This window comes from Lactuca saligna, chromosome 7 (assembly GCF_052625555.1).
Source record: "Lactuca saligna cultivar CGN05327 chromosome 7, ASM5262555v1, whole genome shotgun sequence".
Lineage (NCBI taxonomy): Eukaryota > Viridiplantae > Streptophyta > Magnoliopsida > Asterales > Asteraceae > Lactuca > Lactuca saligna.
The window spans coordinates 167,295,572-167,321,400 of record NC_136423.1 but is presented as its reverse complement, the minus strand read 5'-3'; the positions used below and the strand labels follow the sequence as shown (position 1 = coordinate 167,321,400).

The 25,829-nt window shown below is 40.0% G+C and overlaps 2 protein-coding genes and 1 pseudogene across 3 annotated transcripts; 2 read left to right on the top strand and 1 right to left on the bottom strand.

Annotated features, from left to right (window-relative positions):
- The first annotated feature begins 8,091 nt into the window (after positions 1 to 8,091).
- Positions 8,092 to 10,961, top strand: LOC145003813 (increased DNA methylation 1-like; annotated as a pseudogene). The gene is made up of 4 exons (XR_013662164.1): positions 8,092 to 8,391; positions 8,608 to 10,298; positions 10,371 to 10,491; positions 10,574 to 10,961. The product of XR_013662164.1 is annotated as an increased DNA methylation 1-like (transcript).
- A 3,576-nt stretch (positions 10,962 to 14,537) lies between these two features.
- LOC145003747 (putative beta-1,3-galactosyltransferase 14) lies at positions 14,538 to 16,520 on the top strand. The gene is made up of 7 exons (XM_078962654.1): positions 14,538 to 15,091; positions 15,218 to 15,370; positions 15,452 to 15,534; positions 15,620 to 15,719; positions 15,802 to 15,915; positions 15,989 to 16,131; positions 16,205 to 16,520. The coding sequence occupies exons 1-7, from the start codon at positions 14,745 to 14,747 to the stop codon at positions 16,288 to 16,290; spliced, it is 1,026 nt and encodes a 341-aa protein (XP_078818780.1). The 5' UTR covers positions 14,538 to 14,744; the 3' UTR covers positions 16,291 to 16,520.
- Positions 16,521 to 17,763: 1,243 nt separating this feature from the next.
- On the bottom strand, positions 17,764 to 19,903 carry LOC145005100 (uncharacterized protein At2g24330-like). Its single transcript, XM_078964148.1, has 6 exons — positions 19,688 to 19,903; positions 19,282 to 19,561; positions 19,018 to 19,162; positions 18,838 to 18,947; positions 18,338 to 18,749; positions 17,764 to 18,257 (listed from the first exon to the last, which is right to left on the bottom strand). The coding sequence occupies exons 2-6, from the start codon at positions 19,534 to 19,536 to the stop codon at positions 18,001 to 18,003; spliced, it is 1,179 nt and encodes a 392-aa protein (XP_078820274.1). The 5' UTR covers positions 19,537 to 19,561; positions 19,688 to 19,903; the 3' UTR covers positions 17,764 to 18,000.
- Between the last annotated feature and the right edge of the window lie 5,926 nt (positions 19,904 to 25,829).

Below are 25,829 nucleotides of genomic sequence, written 5' to 3'. Positions count from 1 at the left end.
TCCCACTTCCACAGTGGAATGTCCAACGGCTGCATCTTGCCATGCGGCCTCTGATGTTCGGCCTTGACCTTCCTGCAGGTCAAGCACCGCTCGACGTACCATGCCACATCCCGCTTCATGCAGGGCCACCAATAGTCCAGACGAAGATCCCTATACATCTTCGTCGCCCCGGGATGAATAGAGAATCGGGATTTGTGCGCCTCCTCCATCAAAATCTGGCGCACGCCCCCGTGATACGGCACCCACACCCTATGGTGCAGAGTCAATAACCCTCGGCTATCATAATCGAAGGAGGAAACCTGACCTACCACGCGCTCGCTCTTCCGATGCTCCTCCTTGATAGCCTCCTGTTGAGCTTCCCGAATATGCTCCAACAGGGGAGTCACCACAGTCATCCTCAAACAGGCATCCCTGATCGGTGCCGTCTTGCGGCTAAGCGCATCGGCCACCACATTGGCCTTTCCCGGGTGGTAAAGGATCTCGCAATCATAATCCTTCACCACATCCAACCACCGACGCTGCCTCATATTCAGATTCGGCTGGTCCATGAGGTACCTCAAGCTCTTGTGGTCCGTGTAGATGGTACACCGGACCCCATAGAGGTAATGTCGCCAAATCTTGAGGGCAAATACCACCGCCCCCAACTCCAAATCGTGCGTCGGGTAGTTCGCCTCGTGAGGCTTAAGCTGCCTCGAAGCGTAAGCAATGACATGCCCCCTTTGCATCAGCACCGCGCCCAACCCAGAAATGGACGCATCACAATAAACCACGAAATCCTCTACGCCCTCTGGCAGGGCTAAGATCGGCGCCTCACACAACCTCTGTCTCAGTGTCTCAAATGCAGCCTGCTGCTCGGGTCCCCACCGAAAGACCACGGCTTTCTTCGTCAGCCGCGTCAGGGGCACGGCTATCTTGGAGAAATCCTGGATAAACCTCCGATAGTAGCCTGCCAATCCTAGGAAGCTCCGAATCTCAGATGGGGACTTCGGAACCTCCCATCTCATCATGGCCTCGACCTTGGCCGGATCGACCAGAATCCCGTTCTGGTTGACGAGGTGCCCCAGAAATTGCACCTCCCGCAACCAAAACTCACACTTGGAGAACTTGGCATACAAGCTCTCCCTCCTCAGGGTCTCTAACACCTCTCTCAAATGCTCCTCATGTTCCTCCCGAGTCTTGGAATAAACCAAGATATCATCGATAAAGACTATCACAGACCGATCCAGCATCGGCCTGCATACGCGGTTCATGAGGTCCATGAACGCGGCAGGAGCATTGGTGAGCCCAAACGGCATCACCACAAACTCATAATGGCCATAGCGCGTCCGAAACGCGGTCTTCTGCATATCCTCCTCCCTGACCCTCATCTGATGATAACCCGAACGCAAATCAATCTTGGAGAACCAAGATGCACCCTGAAGCTGGTCAAAGAGGTCATCAATCCTCGGAAGCGGGTAACGGTTCTTCACCGTTACCTTGTTCAGCTCCCGATAGTCTATACACATCCGATGCGACCCATCCTTCTTCTTCACGAACAGAATCGGGGCTCCCCAGGGCGAACTGCTCGGCCGAATAAATCCCTTGTCCAGCAGCTCCTGCAGCTGCGTAGACAACTCCTGCATCTCGGGAGGAGCCAACCGATACGGTGCTTTGGCTATCGGAGCCGCACCGGGGACGAGGTCAATCCTGAACTCCACCTGTCGCTCCGGAGGTATCCCAGGTAGTTCCTCCGGAAAAACATCAGCAAAATCTCGAACCACTGGGACCTCGCTCACGGTCGCCTTACCCGCCTCCCGGGTGTCCATCACGTATGCGACATAACCTGCGCATCCCTGCTGAAGGTAGCGCCTAGCCCTCGCGGCTGAACATACAGTGGGTCCACACTGCGGCCGCTCTCCATGAATCACTAGCTCTCTCCCGCTTGGGGTCTTGACTCGCACCAGCTGCTGCGCGCAATCTATCACTGCCCCATTAGGGCTCAACCAATCCATACCGATAATCACCTTGTTCCCACGCAAAGGAATGGGAACCAAGTCTACCAGGTAACACTCCTCAAATAGTCGCAGGACACAATCTCGAAACACCATCGATGCTCGCACCGATCGATCATCCGCAATCTCCACCTCTAACGGACAATCTAACTCGCCTGAAGTCTCATGAAATCTCTTGCTAAGTGCAAGAGAAACGAACGATCGGGATGCACCCGAGTCGAACAATACCTGAACCGGGATGCCGTTCACATGGAACGATCCTAATACACATGTATACATACGGAGCACATATCAATATCATAACAACGGAAATTAAAAGATAGAAGGAAGGAATCATACCCGTCACCACATCGGGTGTGGCGCGCGCCTCCTCGGCAGTCAACTGAAATGCCCGACTCCTCACCACTGGAGCCTCTGCCTTGCCCTGACGGCCATCCGTGATCCGCAGGGTCGCTGGGGCTGGCGCCTTCACTGGCGCTGAAGCTGTCAACATGGGGCAATTGGCCTTCTTGTGGCCCCTCTGGTTGCAGTGGAAACACAGCAACTCCGATATCTGAATCACGGTCGCAGGAGCAGGACAATCCCTGCTGATATGTCCAAACTTGCCGCACTTGTAGCAGCCTGACGATCCCATCCTGCACGGCCCCTCGTGCGGCCTGCCGCACCTCCTGCAGCGGCTCGGTCCCGACTGGCCTTTCGGCCTCCCATCCAATCCCTTGGGCTTCTTCCCCGAAGCCCCCGATGCCTGACTATCCTCCAGTCTCCGTTTCCGGATGTGCTCCAAATCTATCTCCCTCTCCCTAGCCCTGGCAATCATGGAGTCCAGGGTAGGGCAAGCCGAAAAGCTCACATGCTCCCGAATGTCCGCTCGTAGCATATCGTGGTAACGAGTCCTCCTCATATCCTCGTCACCTGCATACTGGGGCACCAACAAAGCCCTCTCCCGAAACTTGGCGGTGATCTCCGCCACAGTCTCTGTCGTCTGTCTCATGTCTAAGAACTCCCTGGCCAGCTGCTGAAGCTCGACTGCTGGCGCAAACTCTGCCCTGAACCTATCCACAAAGTCCGACCAGGTCATGGCCTCGATGGCCGAGGCTCCCATCGAGTCACCCACTGACTCCCACCAATCTGGTGCCCGGTCCCGCAAACACCCTGCTGCGTACCTCACCTTCGACCCCTCAGGGCAGAAGCTGATCAACTGGGCGGACTCGATATCCGCAATCCACCGCCTGGCGACAATGGGGTCCTTCACCCCATGGAAATCCGGCGCACCACTGCTCCTGAAGTCCTTGAAGGACAGTGTGCGAGATCCTGACTGGCTGGAGGCCAAGTCGCTCCTGAATGCCCGTAGGCGATCCTCCATCAACTCCATGATCCCTTCCTTGATCGACCCAAAGATGATGGGGGTCGACTCAAGGATGCCCCTAGTGATCTCCGACGTGATGAACTCACGTAGCCCCTCCTCAATCGGCTCGGTGCCAGATCCCGAACCTGACCCCTCTCCTGATCCGCCCTCTGTCGGTCTCGGTCGAAGTACCACCATTCTGCAAAACATCAATATAATCATTAGTGGTACTGCTACTTTCTGAGGGATCTCAACTACTTACAGGTTCCTTGGTCTTGTCTTGGCCTTCCTTGGCTCGGGTACGGATCCTCTGCTTTCAGTAGTACGGGCCCATACTACCTTCCACATCTATCCGTACCTTCCCCGAGGAATTCCTCGACTCCACCATCTCCCCTTCACTACTGCTACTCTCTGCTATACTCATCCTGGGCTTGCCCTAGGGGAAACCCAAGTTCAACACAACCGGTCCTCAGCTGCTGTAGGTCTCCTCATAATGCCAGTTAGCCACCACCTAAACACCATCACATGTAATGAGGATCAGATAATCCTTCAAGTAAAAGATCCGTCCCTACAACGGTTGGACTCAAACAAGAGCTGCGCAATAGGGCCAGTTCCAATACTTTGGGATTATTCAACCCTGATTACATGTGGTGTGACGTGTTTACCTAGTGACTCACTCCCATTACTCAGAATCCCACCGAGCACGAAGCAAGCAGCATTCGGATAAGGAAAAACAGACTCAAGCCAAACTGTTCTTAGAACAAGAAATGACACTTAACATAGGATGCTAAGCTCCTCCTATCAGGCATAACCTAAACAGGCTATCCTACTGCTGTCTACTCAATTCTAGCATGCAATATTCTTAAAGCTGTAACACATAAGCAGGCACATAAGGCATCACTCCTAGATCCTTAGCCTATTCTAGCATGCAATATTCAATAAGCTGATAAACATAACATAAACTTGTATGGGTACTTTGGGGAATACTTACTTGAGCTCGGCCGGTCGCGCGCGTCACACACTTTACTCTTTCTCGTGACTCCTTTCCGGTTTTTAAAGAACAATTTCTTTTGGAAAAATCTTTCAATCCCTCGATTTGAGTCCAAACACTCCCGAAGGCGTGTCCGAATCCCTCAAACCAGGGCTCTGATACCAACTTGTAACGACCCAATTTTTACGTCCGAAAATTTCATTTTTAAAATATTACTTTAGAAAATATTAATAAATAAAAACATTGTTTGATCCAAACCACCGCAACCATGTTCAAAAGTCAACCATACATCATAAAAATATCAGAGTACAATCCCAGTGAAACTCATAAATGCGGAAATCGAAGAGTGTGTATGACGTGCCGCTACCGCGCCGGCTCCTTCCCCTTCGAAGCAGAGGTACCTGAAACAAAACTGTAAACGTAAGCACAAAGCTTAGTGAGTTCCCCCAACGTACCGCATACCATACAAACACATAACATATATATACTGCCAGGCTATTCTGGGGTGCCTGACTACCCGGTACGGCCATTCTGGGGTGCCGACCTACCCGTGTCAAGCCATTCTGGGGTGCTGACCTACCCATGTCAAGCCATTCTGGGGTGCTGACTACCCATCGGTCCTAACAACCGATCCTCGGGGACTATTTCACCCCCTACCACTACGATCACATATAACATATCAAGCCAGCATGCAAACATATCATCACATACTGTCAGACGTATCTGGGGTGTCTGACTACCCTTTGGTCCTAACAACCAAACTCTACTATTATCACTTACCACATATCATGGTAGCATATAACATATCAGGCAATAACAACTTAGATGATATCACAAAGACAATCATCTATCATACATCTCCTACTGGTGGGTCGGCATTGTGGCCTTAGACCCACCGCTACTGGAAGGTAACTCACCTCGAAGTAGCTGCTGAACTGGTAGGGAACTGACTGACTGCTGCTGCTCCGGGAGTCCTCCGGCTGCAATTCCCATAACATACTCAATCAAACACTGCTAACCGACCTTTGGGTAAAATGACTATTTTACCCCTGGATAAACTCTAAGCCAAAGCTGGAGTCAACTTTCAGTTGACCCGACTCGCCGAGTGGATCACCACTCGCCGAGTCCTAAGCAACCAATGTCCTTGGGTCCTGGATCTACTCGTCGAGTCGGGCTATGACTCGACGAGTCCGGCTTCTAACTGTCATTCCATCACCTTCATCCTACTCGCCGAGTTGTATGAACAACTCGTCGAGTTCATCTTCATCCGATGAACACTTTCTGCTAAGACTCGCCGAGTTGTATGAACAACTCGCCGAGTCTGCTCTTGAGCTATGAAGATTGCCTTGGACTCGCCGAGTCAGAGCATTGACTCGCCGAGTCCTAACATGGGTGAGTTCAGCTCCCAACTCACCGAGTCACCCCCTGTGACTCAAGGCTCAACTCGACATATGAATAAGGGACCAAATCAACGACTCGCGACCAGACTCGCCGAGTCACCCATGCGACTCGCCGAGTCGTCGCCATGCACTCCTTAAATATAGCGATTTGCTCGATTCCAGTCCATGCCATTCATAGATCTGGACTTCTAGGGCACGAATCACACGTAAAGTTTCCAACTTTACGTGTGGATATGCACCAAAATGAATTATAAGGCTCAAAATGTCTCAAAAGGATAGATCTAGAGCTAGCAAGCCACATGGGGCCATAAAGCTCACAGATCTGAGCTCCTGGAGCTTAATATTGCACAGATCCAAAGGCCAACCGCCTTATTACGCCATAATAAGCACATACACACTTGAGGAATTAACCAAGGATGACCCAAATGAAGTTTTAAGCATAGAATGAAGGGGAAAACGAGTTATACCTCAAAGGAGATGTTGGAAGAACACAATAATCGCCTGGATGGCTTCCTTTCTTCTGAACCTACTTCCTTTCCTCCTTCAAAGCCTTTAAAACACACAACAAAGCTTCAAATCTTCAAAGAACAAGCACAAACGAAGGTTGGGAGCTCTGGGGAGAGAATGGGGGCTGGCCTGGGGCGGATAAGCTGTTTAAATAGGGTGCAAACCCCTGAAACTTAGGGTTTCATCCAACAGCTGTGACTCGCCGAGTCCAGGATATGGACTCGTCGAGTCGCCTACTTAAAACGCGTCCTGAGTCCCGTCCCTACTCGGCGAGTCGGACCCTATGACTCGCCGAGTCCAAGGCTAAATTAGGGCAATGCTCAAATGAAATTCACATACCGGAAACCAGGTGCTACACAATCACTACCTCTGCGTAAATATTGCAACTGTTAGATTTCCTATGTCTTGGAGCATAGGGAATAGACCTTTTGTAAGGAAATCCATACAACAACGATAGTTTTACACACAAGGGTTTCAGCCATAGATTCCTCGATCAAGCAATAGTAAAGAAGGTTGTGCGGACAATGATCTTAAGCAATCGACCCTTATTTGCTTTCTATATAATGACATGTATAGATGGATCAGTAAATAAAGATGTGACATGACACAAAAACATATGGATAACCAAATAAGTCTTGAGAAATAAAATAAGTCTCCACCTAATTATGATATAAGAGATAATTGGCATATTTAAGTTAATGGTGATCATACGAATGTTGTAGAGAGGAATCAAAGTCGACTATGATGAAAACGTTGTACCAGTAGAAACGTAGCAAAAGGGAGAAACGGAAGAGAATGAACATGTATTAGGGTTTGGAGAAATTTTAAAAAACATATGTGAGGGATACCTTCTTATACCATATGAGAATTAAGAGAATATCACCTTTCCTTACGTGATTGAATAATTTCATATTAGGGATGAGCGTGGGATGGAACCGGTACCGACCCATACGGTTCCCGATTTCCCAAAAACCGAATTTTGTCAAAAGTCAATCCCGAGTACCGAACCGAATTAACATCACCGGTACCGGTACCTGGAATGGTACCGATTTTCAGTACTAGTACCCGTACCGACGGTACCAATTCCCGAATTTATATATTTGGAGTACCAAGTACCGTCCCATATTTTTACATTCGGTACGGTTCGTTACCGGTACGAAATCGAGATTTGGGAAAACTGATCGTCCCTATTTCATATAAATAGAAAAACCATTTACTTACAACAGATAAATACATGGGCCTAATGTACATGGGCTAAAACTCAAGCACAATTGTACATATATAAATGATTATGGGCTAACACATGATGCTATCCACTTTGACCCAAAAAAAAACTTACACTTTAATATCATACACGCCACTCTATTTTAAATCTCACTAGAATATTACCACATAACCCATAGAAAAACATAGATCCAACCATGAAGGTCACTTGGTTTAAGAGGTTCCTTGTCTCCATGCAATGATGCACGATGTAATTCAATATAATATTAATTTTGACCCTTTTTCGTTTTGCTTGGGACCTTTTTTGTACGTTGTGACTCAATGACATTTCCATACCATCTTGCTAGATGAGGATTTAACTTGGTCTTGTTTAAGAAGAGCTAACGGATGCTTGACATATACACATGAATTTAACAAAGCTATTTGTTTCGGTATACATGATGAAGATTTTTACTTTCCATTTATTTGTGAAATTTTTCTATAATAATAAAAATAATTGGTTAAAATTTACATTATAAATTATAAAATTAGAAATCACGGACTGGTGTTTTTGTATTAAAATATGAAAAAAAAAACATTTTTAAAACTAAATCTAGGAAACAATGAAGGATTCAAAATCTTGCTGAAATATTAAAAAGTGCAACAATAATTGTCATCATACACACAACAACACTAATACCAACACCACCTTCGCCAATGATTTTGTTTTGAAGAAAATGATGATCAGGATGACGCCATCGTTGTTGCCATCTCGTGTGCTATCGGAATCTCCATAGCCTAATCCTTCACTCACTTCTGCCGACTTACTTGTGAGAAGCGAGATGCGTGTGAGACGATTCAGAAATGCTCCCGTTGGTTTGAGCTGCTTGATTTCTCTGCATCAGTGCATCGTCAAGCCCTAGTTTCGTTTGAGACGGAAAATGCAATCCACAGGTCTGATTATCTTCTGATTTATGTATTTCTCTGTTTTTTTCTAGCTCAATGTTACTGGAAATCTTCGAATTGAGGAATTTAGCGGTGGAATATTGTTTTTGTAGTTTAAGTATAATGTCTTCAAGTTCGATTGATGTTATTATCTGCATAAGTTTGATAAGATTCCTTGATTCTTCTGTTGTTTATTTGCCTTGGATCGCCTTTTGAGGTGTTCAGAAGTGCAGCTCGGTGATTCTCCGCGGTTTTGTTGAGTGTTCTATAACTACTTCTCGTACATCTACCTTCGTTTAAATTAGACGCCTTGTGTTATTGCAGATGGTGTGATGTTCATAGGTTGGTCTTAAAACGCACAGATTGTCACATCCTGTTAAGATCTGTATTTTTGTTAAATTCGTGTTCTGAAGTTCATTAAATCAAGGAAGCAAAAGAGATCTTTCAAATGAAAGGGCATTGCATCAGGTCGTTGAAGATGTTGTTAAGCTACAACATCGAGAATTTACATGATGATTGTTTCGAGGGTTCAATGGATGAAAACTACATTTTTAGAGATGTGTTCTTTGGACATGGAGATAGTAGAGGAACTAAAAGCTGTCTTGAAACTGGAGCACTCGATTTTTGAAAATGATGAAAGGAGCCCTAAAAACATCTCATTTTGTTCAGACAGTGACAATTCAGTCATGACAAGTCAGCTGGATTCTATACAGTGTAGCACCTATGAAGAGTTTGCTTCATTAACAAGAAATGACCTTGATATGGAAGTTAAAAGAATAAAAGTGTCATCTGGAGAACATTTTGTTACTAAACCTGTTAAACCTTCTAAGCCAAGATGGAAAGATTCTTCATTTATTGAACTTGATAAAGATGAACTACTATTTGTCACCCCTAAAGATTCCACCATGGATCCTAAACCTCTTTTGCGTTATTACACCTACTCCTTACTTAAATCAGCAGGTTGGTTAATTGGGAGGAGAAACATAATCACCCATTGTAAAGGGCGTGGAGAATACGTCTTCAAATCTCCAGAAGGAAGGCCAATTCGGGAATTTTACAGAGCTTGGAACATGTGTGGACACGAGTTAGTTCAAGATTCAAAATATGATTGTGTACGCGATGACATAAAGTGGACAAATTTCCCTCAATTTCAATCTGATCTTTCCAATGAATTGACCAAAGTCATTGAATTGATAAATTCAAAAACAGTGACTGATTTAGCTCATTGTTGGTACTTACTTGATCCCTTTGCAAAAGTAGTGTTTATTGACAAGAGTTTGACTTGTCTGAAAGAAGGGAAAGAAGTCAAAGGAAAGAGAAGTTTGGTCAATGTTTCGTATTTGAAAAAACAGAAAGCAAAAAAGAAGAAAAAAGGGAATTATCATATAAAGGACGATGACCTTTTACTCTCGGCTATATTCAGTAATCATTCCACTACCACAAAAAAGAACTCTCGTGTTCCAAAAGTTGTGAGAAAGTACAATACTACCCTTGGTGTAAGAACAATATTGTCTTGGTTGATAAATCTTGGAGTTATTCATATTAATGAATCGATCCAGTACAGGAACCCACAGGATGATACTGTGATGAAGCATGGTTTAGTAACACGAAATGGTATTTTGTGTAGGTGTTGTGAAAAAGTATTTTGTGTTTCTGAATTCAATAATCATGTTGGTTTTAGCATGGATAACAACACCACATGTTTGAATCTTTTTATGGAATCTGGAAAGTCTTTCACTTTATGCCAGCTGGAAGCTTGGTCAACCGAATACAAACTTAGGAAAAACGCCACACGGGCTATAAAGGTGCCGGTTGACCAAAGTGATGATACTTGTGGACTTTGTGGTGATGGAGGTGAGTTGATATGTTGTGATAACTACCCTTCAAGTTTTCATCAAACATGCTTGTCTACACAGGTTGGTTAAGTTTCCTCCATTTATATTATTTTGAATCAAAACTACGTAGTTTTGATGATTATGGTTTTCCAGGAGCTACCTGAAGGCAATTGGTATTGTTCAACTTGTTGTTGTTGGAGTTGTGGGAATGTAATCAATCATATCGAGTCTTCAGTCTTTAAAGCTCTGAAATGTTTGCAGTGTGAACATAAATGTACGATTCTACCCTTATCAACCAGATTACAATCTTGTTTCTTATCAATGTCTTTAATCACACCATTGTTTATTGTGAATAGATCATTGGGAATGCATCCAAGGGAATGAAATCGAGGGGGATTTGGTGGGTCCCACCTGGTTCTGTGGAGAAACCTGTAATATGGTAAATACACATTAATGAAGGATGGAATTGAATTTCCTCCTTTTGGTGTTAATCAGAATGATTGAAATTTTTGTATGCTAAAAAACTATAATACAAATGTGACACGAAATCATGTGGTTGCTTTTAGTAATAAAAAAAAGTATATAAAACTTTGAAGTCTACAAAAAATCATTTGTTTGGTTCAAACCATAGTTACCTAATTCGCGGATCGCTCCGGTACGGGAACGAGGTACCGATACGGGGTTCACTAGATTGGACGTATTGGGTACGGAGGAGGGTAGGCTCATTGTGGAACGAACAGGTACGATGTACCCAAATGTAAACCATGTTTTAGAAACATAGTAGTGTACATGTATGATAAAACTGGAAGATATTATATCAAATTAACAAAGACCAAAAACATAAATGATCACACCTTTCAATTCTTAACTCTTAAGTACTAAAAGATGTAACAGATAACATATTACATGACAAAAGATGAAATAGAAAATATGTTACAAATTATAACATAGGGAGAATTTCATATATGCCCTTCTTAAACCTCAAAATATCATATTTGCCCAGCTTAATTTCTTAATATCATATTTACCCTTCATAAACATTCAAAATATCATATTTGCCCAAATCCTTTTTTATAATGTTTTTAATATTTTATAATCATTTTTTATAACTTAAAATTACTATAATAATTAAAAAATTTAACGATATTATCCTTACGTCTATGATAATGGAACGTGAACTTCTAAATTGTTGGAATGTCGTCCTCTTGACAAACAAAAATATTCATTTTCAACCCTCTCTATGGAATGTATATTTTGATTGTTTAGTTTTTTTTGTTGATTATGTTGTAGATGAAGAATATTTTAGATATTACCATTGATATTTTGATGTTTAAAAAGTACATATACGATATTTTGATATTTAAGAAGGGTATATATGATATTATGATGTTTAAAAAGGACATATATGATATTTTGAAATTTTATGAATGGTAAATATGATATTTAGAAATTTTATGAAGGGTAAATATGATATTTAGAAATTAAGTTGGGTAAATATGATATTTTGATGTTTAAGAAGGGCATATATGAAATTCTCCCTATAACATATTACATGACAAAAGATGAAATAGAAAATCTGTTACAAATTACAATAACACGAATGATACAAATAACCAAGCATAAAACTTCTAGTCTAACTGCTCCCTTTTTCCTTTCCCGTTCTCCATGCCTTCTTCTTCAAGATTCTCCCAAACCATTTCCTCCAATCGGGCACTTAAACCTTCTATATAATCGCTTTTCGAATTCATGTCCTATTTTTAGGGGTTTGGATTTATAAGATTCTGAAAAACGGGATTGAAGCCTAATGTTTGAGTGAATAAAAACTAGTTTATCCGCTCTCTTGCAATTTAAACGGTTTCGCTTCACGTTATGAATATAGGAGTATGTACTTCAATTTCTCTCCGCCGAGGAGTTACTAATCGGTTGTGAGAGTACTCTTTTTGCTACATCCGCCAATTCCGGAGTCTCCGATCCATAAGTTGCCCACCAATCAATTCCGTCCATGGTTACGGCATCGATTTGAGTTGAGGTCATAGCGTAAATTCCTTTCTTCATATGAAATTTCACGAATTGTTCTCGTAAAATTTTTGCATCTTCTTCACTCTCCGCAATTCTATCAAATGCCTCCATAAAATCGGTGTAAGCTCCTTCTCAACGTCCCTAACACGGGAATTAACCGCAAGGACATTGATGAGTGGATTATGTTTCACATTAGTCCACCCATCAGAGACTATTGAGACTCCTTGTGCGATCCACGTGTCCTTAATCGGTGTAAGCTCCTTCTCAACGTCCCTAACACATTCATCAAGTAATACGGTCCTCGCTTTTTCACACGATGGAGGTTTGTATCTATCCGGTGCATTCTTGATGGCGCTAATCATTTCAAGGAATTGCAGGTAACGTAAAACATTGAAAGGGATTCTGTTGGCACATAATCCTCGAACTATCTTCAATAGGCCTGACAATCGTGTCGTGTTCGGGTTGGCGGGTTGATGGGTCAAAATATGTCAACCCAAACACGACCTATTTAAATATTCAGGTCACGGGTTGACGTGTTTGGAACATAAACTCATATATGACCCGTCAACCCATTTATTTATATGGGTTGGTGGGTTTGTGGGTTAGATTCCATAAATAAACTTGACAATTAAACATGATTAAATTCTTGATGGTTGATGCAAACATATCCGAATTTTAGACACTTAAGTCTTAAACATCCAAATGAAAATTAAAAATATTCATAGAAACATCTTCAAACTAAACATTAATACAAACATAGATAATTCAAGTGGTGTATGAATCAATGGTGTATATATATATATATATATATATATATATATATATATATATATATATATATATATATATATATATATATATATATATATATATTATAATACTTATTAAATATTAATATGTGATACATAAATACATTCAAAATTAAAATATAATTTTTTTTATTAAAAATATAAACGGGTTGGCGGGTCAACCCGTTTATTTTTTTAGAAACTCATATATGACCCGTTTAATAAACGGATTGGCGGGTTGAAAAACTCAATCAAAACTCATTTATTTCGTGTCGTGTTGCGGGTTGTGTCGAGAATTGTCAGCCCTAATCTTCAAGTCCACTGCGTTCCTCTCTAATATTCCAAATGATTCTTCAATGCGTTTCCTTGAAGGTGCATTTTTAGAGAGAACATAATTCTTCAAACACTTTGCAACTCCACTGTTTTCTGCTTCTGTTACCTTCTTCCTAAGACTCTCTTTTATGTTGATCTCTAACCATGACCGCACATATTCTAATATCGGTGGTTTTCCCTGCAGCAGGTCCAAAAAAATAGACATGGATTCGGGTGTACGAGCTGGTAAATTTTCCTTTACAGTGGTTACAAACCCACTATTTAGAACCTCCAACATTTTTACTGCTTCATGCACCACAAGACGCAACTTCTTCTAAAAGTGGTCTGTTTGCATCATTTCCTTCAGGGGTTGTTGATCTTTGTTGTGTTTGCTATACTTCATCATCAACATCACTAATGTAATCTGCTTGTGTTTCACTATTTGCTGGAGTATTGGCATTTCTTCCGAACACCATTTTTTTCTCAATCACAGGGTGAAACAGTAGATAAATTGGAGAAGAACAGAAATTGGAGAAGTAAAGAAATTGCAACAGATTTGGAATGAGATAATAGAAATCAAGAATCACAATATATTTGTATCCATAATACTGATAGCTTGGTACATAGGAATTAGTTAGAAATCGAGGAGACGTACCACTTTTTCTAAGTGTCTCACTAATTCCCGCCAAATTGAAAGTCGGCACTGACATGGCATCCCAATCACGATTCCAATTGAAGGGGTTCACAAAATTCGTCGTCCCACACACGAATTGAAGATCAATCGTCCCATTGCCAAGCATCGAATTGGTATGCTGCAATTCCGATTTGGTTCCCGTTCCCAGAGCGACTTGGTACGCCTTCGTACCCCGATTCGGTACATAGCGAACTGGTTCGAGGTACGCAGCCTTATGTGCGAATTAGGTAACCATGGTTCAACTTCAACCATTTAGTATAGTATGATATGTAAGAACAAAATTAGTGGAATTTTCTAAATAAAATAAAATTTATATTATAATATCTAATCAAATCCTTTGTTAGATGATAAATTACTTGATTAGGTTATAATCTTCTATATATTTAGAGACATTTCACACATTTTTAGGTTATAATCAATTTTCTCCATATAAAATAATTTATGTTTTAAATATTGTATTATATAATTCTATAAAACAGAAATGGTTATGTTTGAAAAAACCAATTGCTTACAAATCACCCAGAGTAAACGGGCAGAAACCAAATAAACCGTCATAACGAACCTAATTTCACCTCCTTCCTGCCTAACCTACAGATCTCTGTGAATCATACACTTTACTTCTATCAATTTCCCTCTGTCAATGATCTCAAATCACAATTCTCGATCTCCACATCAAAAACCCTAGATTCTTTACAATTTCTAGGGTTTCTTACAATGCCGATGCCCTCATCCAGGAAGTTCTTCCATGCTCGTCATCCATCTAACATAGGTCGTAGATCAGTCGTGCTAACTCTCTGTTCCTTGATTGGTTTGTTATTCATCGGCATTGTCGTTCTGAGACAAGATATCACTGGAGTATATAAATGTAAACATAGTAAACCGATTTCGGTGTCTGTGGTTTGGGATAGAAGTGGTGGTTCTAGCGATTTGGTTTCTGAAGGAGAACAGAATAGGCATAAAGTGATGGGGTTTGTTGGAATTCAAACAGGTTTTGCATCGGCTGGTAGACGGCGATCATTGCGGAAGACTTGGATGCCTTCCGATCATCAAGGCCTTCAACGGTAAGCGTTTTAGATTTAGTTTCCGTATTTCAATCTCAGAAGTAGCCGGAGTTTGCATATCAGTTGTTCGATAATCATTAGATCAGGAATTCCATTTTATTGCTTTAATGGAGCAACCTTATGCAGCTTGGAAGAAGCAACTGGCCTGGCCTTCAGGTTCATCATTGGTAAAACTAAGGATTCATCAAAAATGGCAGGGCTCAGGAGAGAGGTGGAGGAATACGATGACTTCTTGCTTTTAGACATTGAAGAGGAGTACAGTAAGCTCCCATACAAAACGTTAGTTCTCTAATGGCAGATCCAAATAACCCAATCCTCTTCACTTTCTAAACTTCATACTAATTTCTATCTCCATTACAGCTTAGCTTTCTTCAAAGCTGCATATGCACTTTATGATTCTGATTTTTATGTTAAAGCTGATGATGACATATACCTACGTCCAGGTAACTAGTTAACTTTTCCAAATCGCATATTAAAGAGTGCAAATGTGTAAAACGCTTCTCATGTTCTTGTTACATTCATTGCTAGATCGCCTCTCACTTCTTCTGGCTAAAGAACGCCATCACACACAGACTTATCTTGGATGCATGAAGAAAGGTCCTGTGTTCACTGACCCAAAGCTCAAATGGTAACCTTTTTTTTTTTTTTTTTGCAATTTTGGTTTTTATTTGAGGTTTTTATACTTCCTTTTCCTTTTCCTATGTATGTAGGCATGAGCCACTAGGGTATATGCTTGGGAAAGAGTACTTTCTCCATGCTTATGGTCCAATATATGCTCTTTCTGCAGACGTTGTTGCAAGCTTGGTTGCTTTTAGAAATAACAGGCAAGTTTCTTCTTCTTCTTCTTCTTCTTCTTCATATTTATAAAGAAATAAAAAATTATTTTTATTTTTTCAGTTTTCGGTTGTTTAGCAATGAGGATGTTACAATTGGTGCATGGATGCTTGCAATGAATGTGAATCATGAGAATAATCGTCAACTTTGTCAACCAGAATGCACCACTACATCTATTGCTGTTTGGGATATTCCCAAGTGTTCAGGTCTCTTTCTTTTCTTTTCTACCTTCTGAGTGAGAGTGAGTAAAATGACCGTTTTACCCTTTGGATATGACAGGACTGTGTAACCCTGAGAAGAAGATGTTGGAACTTCATCAAATGAGCATGTGCTCAAACACTCCAACTTTGGTATCAAGTGAGTGAGATGAGAATTTTTAGAGTTTATAGTTTTTGTTCACTCTTGTATTATACACCAATTAACAAACACACTTGTATCAGAAAACTCCTTTGTTTTTTAGGGCATTTATCCAGGATGTAGTAGTAGTAATAGTACTCACAATGTTTGTTGATAGAATGTTTTTGGGAGGAATCAAATTTGTCATAGAAACTTGAATTGGAATTTGAAGGAACAGAATTTTGAAGGATAATCATAATTAAGCGTAAATTGAGAAGGAAGATTTTGGTTCTTGCATTTTTAAAAGGTGGATAAACTATAAAGACTTTATAACCAATCTTGACCATACCTAATTGTTTAATTAGACAATAAAGTGGCATATCATTATCAATCATACTGATAATGAAACCTCCATGGCATACTTGTAAAAAATTAAAGCTAGATCTAGAAGATTGCCCTACCCTATCTCTAACCATATTGTGCATATGATTACGATTTTTGGTGTAAAATTGACAAAATCCTTCGTAAACGAAACTACTCGGTGTATGTTCAAAATAGATGTGTGATTCGAAAAGTAGATCATAAAGATCAAGGATATCAAAGAGAAAATGCATTGAGGTTTATGGGAATCACTTGCTAAACGGTTTGGAGAGTTCAAAAATTGAGCATCTTTATGAAAGTTTTCTACATCTATTATAATATGTGTCCATTTATAATTTTTATTAGGGATATTCGTAAAAAGTTCAAAGAGTTTAAGTAGAAAGTGGAGTATAAATTGCAACCATCACAAAATTGCTACAATAACCTAAACAATTATTATTTTGTATAAATATGATTTTATACAAAAAAAAAAAAAATGTAAAAAGATAAATTTATGATGAATTCGTAACAAAATTTTGAAATATGGGCAAGAAATATAAATTTTGGACCAAATCTATAATAAATTTTTAAATCTAGGCCAGAAATGTAATTTTTGAAAGTGGATGACCTATTGGCCTTTCAAAATAAATACAATTAATTGTCGATTTTTGTTACTTAATTGAATAAAAAAAATATATAAAGATTAAATCGATTATGAGACCAAAACATAAAAACTTTTGTGGAGTTTTCCTATTGTAAATATATATACAATGAAGGTACTTTCATTTTTTAATAAAGAAAAATAAAAGATGGAATTCCATCAATCCTCCCAGACCAATGCTGAAATCCATGTTACATGGAGTTTGAAATCTGATTTTGTCAATTTAATCTCGAATTCCAAATTTATCGGATTCCATATAGAATTGAATTCAGTAAACAAAATAGATATTTTTAAATATTTATATATAATGAGGGTATCATTTTGGTCTTTTAATTAAAAAAAAAAGGAAGGATAGAATCAAATTCTGTTCCTCCCATAAGAATAGTGAATCCATCAAAAACAAAATTAAACTCTATCTATTTGGCAACATATGGAATGGAATATCAGATTCCAATTCAGTCAGATTCCATCAGAATCCACGAACAAAACACATCTTTAATTGTTGTATTTCATTTCAATCCATACAGATCTTAGTTCGCCAAAACAATAACAAAAAAAAAAAAAAAAAAAAAAAAAAAAAAAAGCAGAAATTGATGTATTATTATTATACATCTGCAAACAATAATAGATCATCCAACACGACAGTGATTCCTATGTGTATATTAACACCTCAAAATTCATCCTCTTACACAACAAAACAACAAACCACAAAAATCCATCACTCATCTCCCACTATTTTCTCACTCACTTCTTTCTCCTCCACATCACCTGCCACGTGGCTGATAATCTCACCAGGTACTACCTTTTCATTATTTTCTTCAATCAATTTAACATCTGCACTTACTGTTCTTGAAGGTCCCAAAACAGGGGACATGGTTGCTTCAGAAGAAACTCCTGAATTCTTTGGTTTATTCAACGCATGACAATGGGGACAATAGTAAGTAATAAAAGGGAATTCCTCCTTTCTCACAAGTCCTGTTAACATATACACAACTCATTATCACATTTTGAATATTAATTCTTTAAAATTAAGATGGGGATTCTCATTTACTCACCATTATGCATATGGCAATTCCCGCATATAAGTGCATATGATTGAGTTGGGTCTTCTCCCACAAGCATTGCAGCAATTCGAGCAATCCAACCACCATCTTGACCACCTAAAGTTGCAGGATCATGATGATCAACAACAAGATCACCATGTGAAGATCTCTCAGAAACCAAATCTCCGATTTCTGTTTCTGATTGTTGATTTACTGTATTGCTTCCTTGAGATTTAAGGTTTGATTGATTTCGTTTCCTGAGACCAGTAGTTTGATGCACCTCAACCTCGTTGTTCTTCCCTGTGGTATACGGATTTGGTTGTGATTCGTTTCCAAGAAACATTTTCAGGCCTGAATCTGCACCCAGTTTTGATGCGAGAACAGATGCAGCTGCTGCTTTTGCTGCTGGATCAGGATCATATTTCTGCAACACGGGTTGAAATTTGAAGATAAGAAACAAGAACATGTTTCTAGAGGAGGAGAGGTAGAAGACGATGTGTACAGTGTAGTACCTGAATGAGTTGTTGAGTAATGTAGTAATTAGTCCTTTCTTTAAGTTCATCGATTTTTGCTTGCCTTTCAGAGCGAAGCCTCTCTAGTGCTTTCTGATCCCTTCGATCACCTATAAACCAAAGGAGAAGATAAGAATTTGGGGTTAATAGGGATGGATGACAAGTATGTTGTAGACTTACCGAATCTCGTGAAGCTCAAAAGTCCATAATGCAGAGCGAATGATATGGCAGGAAGAAGAAACATTGGTAGGACTCGCAATGATCTCGTTCTCCAGTCCATGTTTACTGTTCTTGTTGTCATGATAGCATAACCAATTGCAACAAACTGTGTGCCAGAACAAATAGAATTTCAATTTCGACAGAAAACTCTTAGTTTATGGCAATCTAGCAAGAGATCAGGCATCGATACAAGCTAGGGTTTATGGTAATGAGTAAAGGAACTACCTCAAGGATAACAGAGAAGATGATTATGTTCCTGGCTGTTCGCCTCCATCTCAGAGCTCGTCTCTTCATTCGCGATAGAAGCGTAGCCTCTTCTTTAGATATATACTGCAGTCTCTTCTCAAAATCATCGCTTCGCGACCTAAACACTGTATTCCAAATCCGAGAGAGAATTCCGCTCTTCTTCTTGCTCATGTTCTTTTTCTTATCATCGGTCTTCTCTCCAACCACTTCCTTCACCTCTTTCTCGTCGGCCATTAGGGTTTATCCAGACAAATCGGAACTAAAACAAAACGAAAATCGCAAGAACAGATCCAGATCAGAATACCAAACAGCTACACTTGCTCAAACATAGAAAGTCTAAACAAGTTTATCATATTGAGAGAGACAATCGCGTTGGATCGCGTACCTGGAAATCAAAGAAATGTAAAATATTTTGGGTATTGAATGGTTCGAAACTAATCAGTGGTTTTTGGTCGATCGATAGGCAATCGAAGTAATGGATTAGCCGATTGTGAATCAAAAATCATAAAGAATTAAGAAAAGGGAAGATCGTGAGAGAGAGAAAGGGGGGAGTGATGATGCCCTATGAATGAGGTTATTCTATTATTCAAAGTAGTAGGGTTTGGCTGGAAAGGGTCTGGATGACGCTTCACAACCTGGGAGCAGCAAACACGTATCGCACGCCGTCGTCGACACAATCGCGACGGTTTGTGAATATAATAGCGACGGTAAGCTTTTTTCTTGCAAATTAATTCATTATGTAATTTAGTTAACAAAAATGTGGTACTTTCAATTAATAAATAAAGAAACAAATAAATTAAAAAGATAATAAAAATATACTAAACACGTCTATCGTTCCCTATAGCAAATCGGACCCAATCTTTATTCTTATCATTGACATTGTTGTGATAGTTATGATTGTACATTGAACATTAGAGTGAAACACTCTCATAAATTGATTCGTAATGTAGGAAAAAAATGTTATTTCTTGTAAATATAAAAGAAAAATGTAAACAACATGATAAAATAAGAATAAAATAATAATAAAATTACCGTAGAATCCAACCAACCACACAGACGATCTCATAAATCATATCATTATGCACTTAGAGAGAGTCTATGTTTTATGTAAATCGATTGATCGTGTGATAATACAAGTCTTAGGAAGGTCTCATTAGTGTGGAAATGTACACATCCAGTAGTTATACGGTATAACAAAATTTTCAACATTTTTTTTGGTATTTAAGTTGGCAAATATCTGCCTCCATGGAACCAATTATTTTATAATTTTTAAATCCTCCCAACAAGGTTTTCATTGGGCTTGATTGATTTTTGAAGTTGTATGAGACAAACATGTCATACCTATCAGACGACAAGTGACGAGAATTGTGTGAGGACGATGCACTTGTGGATGAAGAATCATCATTGTTATATATTTCGATTTAGTGCTTGGTTACCGGAACTGAGATGTTGTCGACCTCTTCATTCTTCTTGGGGTGGAAGTTGTTGTCAGGGTGGAGAAGGTATCGAGATGCCCTCCAAAAATTGAGTACATTATATATTCAGCTTCGAGCTCCTCCGACGTTGGCATCATATTCCATCAAACATTTTTTTCCTGAATTAAATTAGAGTGTGTGTATGTGTGTATATATATATATATATATATATATATATATATATATATATATATATATATATATATATATATATATAAAATAGAGTGAAGAGTACATATTCCAACTTTCAAGATCATCCGTGCGGACAAGCATTATCCGTGGAATATTGATAGTTAATTCTTGACCCATTAACCCTCTACAAAACAAATATATGTTAAATAAAGCGTTACTGCATCTTCATCAAAAATTTGTAATAACCTCGGGCTAATAAAGTATTGTTCCAAATGCAAAAGTCGAATAAATGTGTCTGTCTGACATGGGAAAAATCGAGAAACTAAAGCAGAGTTGGTCATTGGTTTCCTAGTTGTAGCAAGGATATCAACATATGGACCAAATTAGAATTCAATGTTCAACCAAAATTCAAATTGTTCAAATGATAGTAGCTTGTGCCCTTGTATATTGAATTGCAACCGGTATTGTTAGATTAGCTATGGCGTTGGTCGCACCTCATGCACCATCATCATACGTATCAGTAACATTTCCATTAGGGGGAGTTATATCTAACAAATAACCGAAACACGTTCGTCTGAAAAATAGCCGATGTTCAGGTATTAAACATTTTCTGTATGATTGAGATATACTTACAAACACCCTTGATTGTTAACTCTCATGTTACTATTAAATTCTATAAAGTCACACCTTATAATCTGATAAGTAAAACACTTTATCGGTCAGCGGCAGCGTATACATCACCATCAGTGCTAGCGTATAAAGTTTATCAGCATCAACGTGAAGATAGTTTATTTGATGTAATCTTTTGTATATTAGGTAATGATACAGATAATTATAGAATAGATAGCAGATCCGATATTTTTTTTTATGAAGATCGATTCTTAGTATAGATAAGATACAATCCCTTCAATCAAGGGATATACTTGTATAGACTAGTATATATTAAACATTAGGGTGAACCCGTAATGTATCTATATGGCTTGGTGTCGTTGATCGTCTTTATGACCGTCCTTGTGACAACCCCGTTTTCTTTGTGAAAACCAACTCTTACTTGGTGAAAGACAATTTGGATAATATCTTGTGTTCTTTACTTTCTATTCTTTATTTGTTTAGGTTAGTTTGCTTTTGTTCTTTATGCTTGAAGTATATCTAATCGATACAAACCTTCAATTGGTATCAGAGTAGGTTTTTGATACACTCAAGTAATCATGTCAACTTCCAATAATCTCAAATCCTTTGATCTCAACAAGATTCCTCCTTTTGATGAGTACAACTTTGCCATGTGGAAAACTAAGGCCATGGTTGTTCTTAAAACCATTGACTATGAGATCTACACCATCATTGAAAAAGGCCCTCATGTTTCAATGTCTCAACCTATGGTCAATAATGCTACCGTTAGTCCCTTGAAGCAAAATTCAGAGACAAGTTATGATGACGATGGCAAGAAGTTGCTTAGTCTTGATGTGAAAGCCAAGGTTGCAACAGGAAACTCTCTTCCCTATCATGTATATCATCTTGTACAAAATTGTGATTCGACTCAAGAGATGATGGATAAGCTGGTAGTTGTAACATCCCGACTTCCAGGTATAATTTTCGAAAGCTTGTATTCATTTTATTGAGGGAACTCGATGAGTTGGAGGCCCCAACTTGTCGTGTCGAACCTAGTCATCCCGCGTGGTTTTTGACACCTAATCGACAGTCAAAGGACCCCGACTCGATGAGTAGAGGCAGTGCATGGAAACCCTAATTTTTAGGGTATGCACCCTATTTAAAGGACCTTAAGTCCTTTCCTCCAGCCCCTTACCACCTTTTGACGGCCAGAAGAAACCCTAATCAGTCTAAACCTTGTTCTTGAGTGTTTGAGAGGCTAAAGCGTGTTTTTGTGCTTTTGAATGAAGAAGCATCGAGTTTTAAAAGCTTGGAACGAGAAAAGAGAGGGTAGATCCAGTATCTACGTTGTCTTGGTTGGCATTTTAAGGTAAAAAGCCTTTACCTTGGTCTTCCATTTGTTAGATCTCTTCTTAAGAGAGAATATGGACATTTTGGTGAAAAAAATGAAGTTCCTTTCGGATTTGAGCTTGTCACAAGGGCATAGTTTCAGATCTGGAATCCTCTAGGTCCCAATTTCATAAAGTTATCAACTTTATCTCGTATTGACCCCTCACCATGCCCTAAAGCTCATTCTAGACTTGGTTTTTGGTGTTCTAAGCCTTTAAGAACTTGCATGTGCATAAAGTTTGCAACTTTACGTGGGATCTGTTCCTTAGGAAGCTAGATCTATAATTTGGAGCTTTGGGGTAGCTTAAAATGTCTAAATGAGAAATAGACTAAAGAGACTCGATGAGTTGCATGGTTAACTCGATGAGTCCAATGAAGATTGGCCATTATTGGGTTCTGCATGGACTCGACGAGTCAGTGAGATGACTCAACGAGTTAGTTAGGGTTTTTCCCCAATATTTGGACACACATGGACTCGAGGAGTTGTCTGGAAACTCAACAAGTCAACTAGGGTTTTCATGATTTCTCGAGTTCTAGAAGGACTCGACGAGTTGGGTCAACATGGACTATTGACCTTGACCGTTGGCTCTCACTTTGACCAAGGGTTGACCGGTTTGACTTATGGGGGTATTTTAGTAATTTGGGAATTTATGGGAGTGGATTTTTGGTGGATGAAGGTGTTGGAGTTGGAGTTGTATTTGGAGGAGTTTGACATTACCATTCTGGGCTACTTGTGAGGTGAGTTGTCCTCACTACACTAACAGGGTCGAAGGCACCAATGCCGACCCTTTTCGGATTTGTATCCGGGTTTATTGCATGATATGCTTATTGATTTACATCCTGGTAGTTAGGATGGTGATATGTTTAGTGACATGGTTAGGTCGGTATCCTAGTATATAGGATAATGCTATGTTAGTGACCAGTTAGGTCGGTATCTTGGTATATAGGATAATGCTATGTTAGTGACCAGTTAGGTCAGTATCTTGGTATATAGTATAATACTATGTTAGTGACCGGTTAGGTCGGTATCCTGGTTATAGGATGTTGCTGTGATTAGTGATCTGTTAGATCAGTTTGACTGTTATATGCTAGCGTATGATATTTATGTGAATGTGATTGTTTGATTAGGCCGACGAGCGGTACGAATAGGCTGAAGGCCCTGAGAGACGGTCCAGATGTGCCGAAGGCTTAGAGAGCCGTCTAGATAGACTGAAGGTCTGCGAGGCGGTCCAGTCAAGATGAAGGCTCATTATGCATGCTGTTTGTTTATATGATATGATTATGATTATATGTAGTTGGTATTTTGGGAGAACTCACTAAGCTTTGGGCTTACAGTTGTTTATTTTGTTTCAGGTAGTTATGATGATCACGGGAAGGCGAAGGTGTGATCGTACACCTCCTTATGTTTTCATGATTTGATTCTTGGATACTCTTACGCTATACTATCTTGAAAACAAGTTTGTAATAATTATTGGGTTCAATATGTTTTATAAAGTTTAAATTTGGCATGATTTTTATTGGTGTTACAAGTTGGTATCAGAGCCTTGGTTTGAGTGAATTGGAGGAAACACTCGTGTGTCTCCTGTCTCAAACTAAGGACAAGATTTTTAAAATGGTTTTCAAAATACTAAAGGAGGATGTAAGTGTACGATCAGCCGGAGCTCGCGAATAGACCCCAAAATACCTTACGGTTTATTTGATTTTGTGATATGTTAGAACATCATGCTTATACTAGGCTAGGGATCTTCATGAATTGCATGATAGAATTGCCTGATTATATGATGCCTGATAACCTAGGGTTTTTCCTTATATGAAGTTGACACCGTTACTATAGTTGCTTAGTGTATGCATCACGACCGTACATAATTAAGATCTTATAGCCTAAGAATAATTGGTTTAGCTTTATTTACTGTTCTTGTCTGGTTGTGGGCTTAGAGTAAGAACGATTATTCATATGTTTATAGGGTCCAACGTTATATATGGCTAGCATACACTAGTGTTGTAGGGTTGGTGGAAGTTTCATGGATGGATGGGTTGTGCAAGGTCGGTAGGCCAGTATGGGACATTTAGCATTCCTCTAGGAGCGAGGATTAAGCGCTCGCCATGTTTATGTATATTGTTAAGGTATTGTGATGATAATTGAGACAAGTATGGGTAGGTGTGGAAGGTAGTATAGGCCCGTACTATTGAAAGCACAGGACCTATACACGTAGCAAGGAAGTCACAACCTCAAGGGTATAGTTGGGAGTTGGTTCCATGTTATTATGCAGATTATTTGATATCTTCATGGTGTATTTTTAGTATGGTGGTTACGAGATGCTTTGTGACTGGATCCGGATCAGGATCAGGAGATGGCAGTCAGGAGGGACCGGCAGTGCTCGAGGTTGTTGGTCAGATGGGGTTGGATGAGCTGGATGCCAGGATTCAAGAGATCCTGCATGATAAGGTTGTTACTCTGTTCCGAGAATAGTTTTCGGAGATGTTCAGGTCTATTAAGACCGCCATGGTTGAGTATTTTGACGAGCGCTATGCATCCCTTACTAAGATGGCTACCGCAACAGCTACAACAATTGTAACGACAGCAGTGGGAGGAGCTGGTCGAGCTTTTCAATACCGGGACTTTGATAACACAAAGAACCTGACATTTGATGGGACTCAGGATCCGATCAGATCCATGATGTGGTTGTGTGACGTGGAGGGTTGTTTCTTTACGTGCTCATGTCCTACTGACCAGAAGGTCAGATGTGCCCTAAACCTGCCGAGGTCTGGGGCAAAGGACTGGTGGAGGTTGATGACTGGGTCTTACACTGATGATCAGAGAGATGTGGTTACTTGGGAGTAGTTCAGGGATATGTTCCGCACTCGCTACATTCCGCGGGTCAAGCGGGAACGATTAGCCCATGAGTTCTTGGAGTTGAGACA

Coding starts and splice junctions, on each gene's coding strand:
- LOC145003747 (XM_078962654.1), top strand. CDS start 14,745: ATGCCGATGCCCTCATCCAGGAAGTTCTTCCATGCTCGTCATCCATCT. Junction 15,371..15,451: donor AGTAAGCTCCCATACAAAAC/GTTAGTTCTCTA, acceptor TCTCCATTACAG/CTTAGCTTTCTTCAAAGCTG. Junction 15,535..15,619: donor TGACATATACCTACGTCCAG/GTAACTAGTTAA, acceptor ATTCATTGCTAG/ATCGCCTCTCACTTCTTCTG.
- LOC145005100 (XM_078964148.1), bottom strand. CDS start 19,536: ATGGCCGACGAGAAAGAGGTGAAGGAAGTGGTTGGAGAGAAGACCGAT. Junction 19,163..19,281: donor TCTTCTCTGTTATCCTTGAG/GTAGTTCCTTTA, acceptor TCTGGCACACAG/TTTGTTGCAATTGGTTATGC. Junction 18,750..18,837: donor TTACTCAACAACTCATTCAG/GTACTACACTGT, acceptor CCCGTGTTGCAG/AAATATGATCCTGATCCAGC.